The sequence below is a fragment of the Pungitius pungitius genome, chromosome 10 (genome assembly GCF_949316345.1).
Source record: "Pungitius pungitius chromosome 10, fPunPun2.1, whole genome shotgun sequence".
Taxonomy (NCBI): domain Eukaryota; kingdom Metazoa; phylum Chordata; class Actinopteri; order Perciformes; family Gasterosteidae; genus Pungitius; species Pungitius pungitius.
In genome coordinates this window covers 1,342,029-1,345,646 of record NC_084909.1, presented here as the reverse complement: position 1 = coordinate 1,345,646, position 3,618 = coordinate 1,342,029, and the positions used below count along the sequence as shown (strand labels likewise).

The window sequence follows — 3,618 nt, the reverse complement described above, 5'->3', positions numbered from 1 at the left end:
TTTCTTTCTGAAATGCATACTAAAGACAAACAACAGGACACAGATACATAATTATCATTATTATCATCATTATTATTTTTTACATAAATACATGTTATTGATATTTGATTTTTTAATTCATTTCAGAAAATAATCAAAGCAATGTTATTTGATAAGTCACAGACTGATTTCCCTGCATGGCTCTAGAAGGGTCTCGAGCCTCTGCAGTTTATCCCACTCTGCTGTGAGTTTGTGCTCCTGATGGTTCAGGGCTGCGATGACCAGACATGACCAGACATGTCAACCCTCCCGATGTTTCAAAGCCCCTCCCGAAAATCTCCCGGACCGACCTTTCTCCCGATTTCCACCCGAACAACAATATTGCTGCACCACCCGTCACTGGGCGCGCCGTTTCAGACCGAACAATAATAAAAGTTACACCTTGAAGTCGAGCGTGGCGATTAGAACGACTGGCGCTGCAAAGAAATCCGCTACCACCCCCCATTTCAGTGTGAAATATTCCCATACCTGGGAGGATTTAGATCGCATTGGCTTCCCTTCCTCCGCATGTTTCAGAACAGTATTACGGGTCTTTCCGATGGTCCTCTACCTCAGCGCTGCTCTTAGCCAAGCTCTGCTGGGCGGAGCTTTTTTTCTCTGTTTTGCTGCGCGAGAACGGGGAGGGGGGGGGGGGGGTTGCGGGTCTCTGGCGCAAACGACTTGCTGAACCTGACGTCCTGACATATGCCTGCAGGTGGCAGTAATGTGTTGTAAAGGATGAAGTGCATTCCCTAGAGGAAGAGGCACTTTACTGACCTGAATAATTTGTCACACTGCGCATGCGTGAAATGCGTCAAAAAAATTGACGTAATTAACAACAAACAGCTGATTAACGCCGTTAACGCGCTATTTTTGACAGCCCTAGTTTAAATCTTTAATTTCATCATTGTGTGCTTAATCTGGATACAGAAAAACCTCAGAAAAGCCTATTTACATTTTAATTGCGGCCTTTTCATTAGTGCTATTAAGCCAATACTTTTATATCATGTGCCTCTCTCTTTTAATTATTTTTGTGGTACACCTTACACTCTGTTGTTAGTCATGTCTCAAGAGAGTGTTTCTATATTTAAACTTCTGTAATACCCAGCTTTAATGACAAAATACAGTGTGTGGTTTTATCTTTGTTTCTGCCTGCTTGTCAAACTGCTGATTTGGTCGGAACCTTAAAGGGATTTTTTAGTCAGAATAAACTTGACAGTCTCTACTGCATCAAAAGAGCAGACTATACATGCTTTGGTTTCTCTGCTAAACTTAGCGCTTTTACCTGTGCTCTTCATACTTTTAATATACACCAGGATACTTATGATATAAAAGTCAAGGCAAAAGCTGCACTCACCTGATTACATCACCTGTTGGTTTTCAAAATTGTAAATTTAATAATGACTTGACAAACTATTTATTTTCCTCCTCTCTTAAATCCATAACAATATGTACTAAACATGAAATAAATCTCCCCACCCCTGAATAAGTAAAACTGATCAAATATTTTTAAATAGATGTAATAGGGATGTTACTGATGGTAGTGTGCATCTTTTCTTACGTGATAATAATTCAGAAGTGACTCAAAATATCCCGATTAAATCCTAGTAGAAGACTAGCAGCTGGCAGAGTAGCCATCTGTGATTCAAAGTGCCCCCGTACTTAACTATGTATTAATTTAAGCCTAATTAATATCTAGTTAATCAACTGTGCACAGTTGACAAGTTCAGAATATCAGCTCCAACAATCAGGATTGTTTTTGCGCACCAACTACAACTACTTACACATTTTTTAATTTGACATTTAAACATCGGGGTCTATGGGATTGACTCGCTTTTGAAGCCACATTAATGTTTTCCATTTGAAAAAAACCTGAATAATGTTTTGTGGAAGGGAACGATCTACATTCAGGTCTGTGGACAGGCCGTCTAGTATCAAGTGGTTTACATTTTTTTAGCTGACCCTTTTATCCACAGCGACTTTGCATTTTTAACACATAGTTTTACATTTTGCCCCAGGAAGCAGGTAAAGGTTGGGTGTATTGCTCAGAGACACTTTCACATTAGACCATTAGCAGCAAGGGTTCAAACTGCCAACCTTGCGGTTACCAACGCACCCTCTCTACTCCATGCGCCACATCTCCCTCTTTCCAGAGTTCATCCTTTGGAGAGTTCAGTGAGATCCATGGAGGATGAAGGAGTCTGATAAAAAACCTCCCACCGACTCTCACAGATCACTTTCCAGTCCGTGTGTTTGCTGGATCACACCAGAGCAAATCAAGGTCAGGTACTGAAGACTGAGAGAGAAAGTGAGAGATCTAGTGCTGATATCTGCTATCTCAGATTAATATTATTAGTTATTATTATTTGTTATCAACTCACTGCATACATCATCAATGGATAATAGATTAAATGTGACTTATATAACTTTTGGTGGGCATGTGGAAGTGCACAAATATAGATTTCTGTATTTTGTGGTCATGTTTACAGTGTACCTTTTAATAATTAGCAGTAATGTCACTATTGTGGGCATCATAATGATTCACAAAAACCTGCATGAGCCAATGTACATTTTTATTGCAGCTTTGTTAATCAACTCTGTTCTTTTCAGCACTGCTATCTACCCAAAGCTTTTGATTGACTTTTTATCAGAAAAACAGATCATATCTTATCCAGCATGTCTCTTTCAGTGGTTTTTATATTACTGGTTAGCTGCTTCAGATTTCTTTCTCTTGTCGTTCATGGCCTATGACAGATATGTGTCTATATGTAACCCTCTGAAATATACAACCATCATGCACAAAACAACTGTTAATATTTTCCTTTTTTCCGCTTGGATTCTGCCTGCTGGCTTGTTTTTAGTAGCATTAATACTAAATGCTAAGAAAGAAATCTGTGTTTTTTATTTGAAAGGAATACTTTGCAACAGCACAGTCCAAACTCTTCACTGTGTGAGATCAAGAACACTGAATATATATGGCCTGGTAAACTTTGTTATTGTTTTACTTTTCCCTGTGCTCTTCATACTGTTCACATACAGCAGGATACTTGTAGTATCGTATCGATGTAGAGGAGTCAGGAGAAGAGCTGCACAGACCTGTTTACCCCATCTGCTGGTTCTAATCAACTTTTCCTCTTTAACTGCATATGATATACTTCTTCCTCGACTGGAGCTTGATTCACCAAAAATTATACGTTTAATAATGGCTTTACAAGCTGTAATATATCACCCTCTGTTTAATCCAATCATTTATGGACTAAAAATTAGGAGAATTCATGATCACCTTAAGAAGCTCTTCTGCAGAATGATGTAGTGTCTTCACACTTAATGTTTTCTGTCATAATACAGATACGTGAATGTTTCTAAAACAATTAGGTACACCCAATCTTCCATTTCCCAATGTAGGTGATTGTTAAGTTTAACAGCACAATACAGATGAGAGAAATAAAAATAAATCTCAAAGTATAGTATGTTGGGCAATGTAATGTTACGTTATCTGACAGAGGTTGTTAAATTATGGAGGAAGGTGGGGGATTGTGAGGAAATGAATGCATGTCAATAAGTTGTTAATTTACGATTTATCTAATACACAGATAATAG

At 38.4% G+C, this 3,618-nt stretch overlaps 1 protein-coding gene across 1 annotated transcript; it reads left to right on the top strand.

Annotated features, from left to right (window-relative positions):
* The first annotated feature begins 2,413 nt into the window (after positions 1-2,413).
* Positions 2,414-3,331, top strand: LOC119228926 (olfactory receptor 11A1-like). Its single transcript, XM_037488923.2, has one exon. The coding sequence runs from the start codon at positions 2,414-2,416 to the stop codon at positions 3,329-3,331; it is 918 nt and encodes a 305-aa protein (XP_037344820.2).
* Positions 3,332-3,618: the final 287 nt, after the last annotated feature.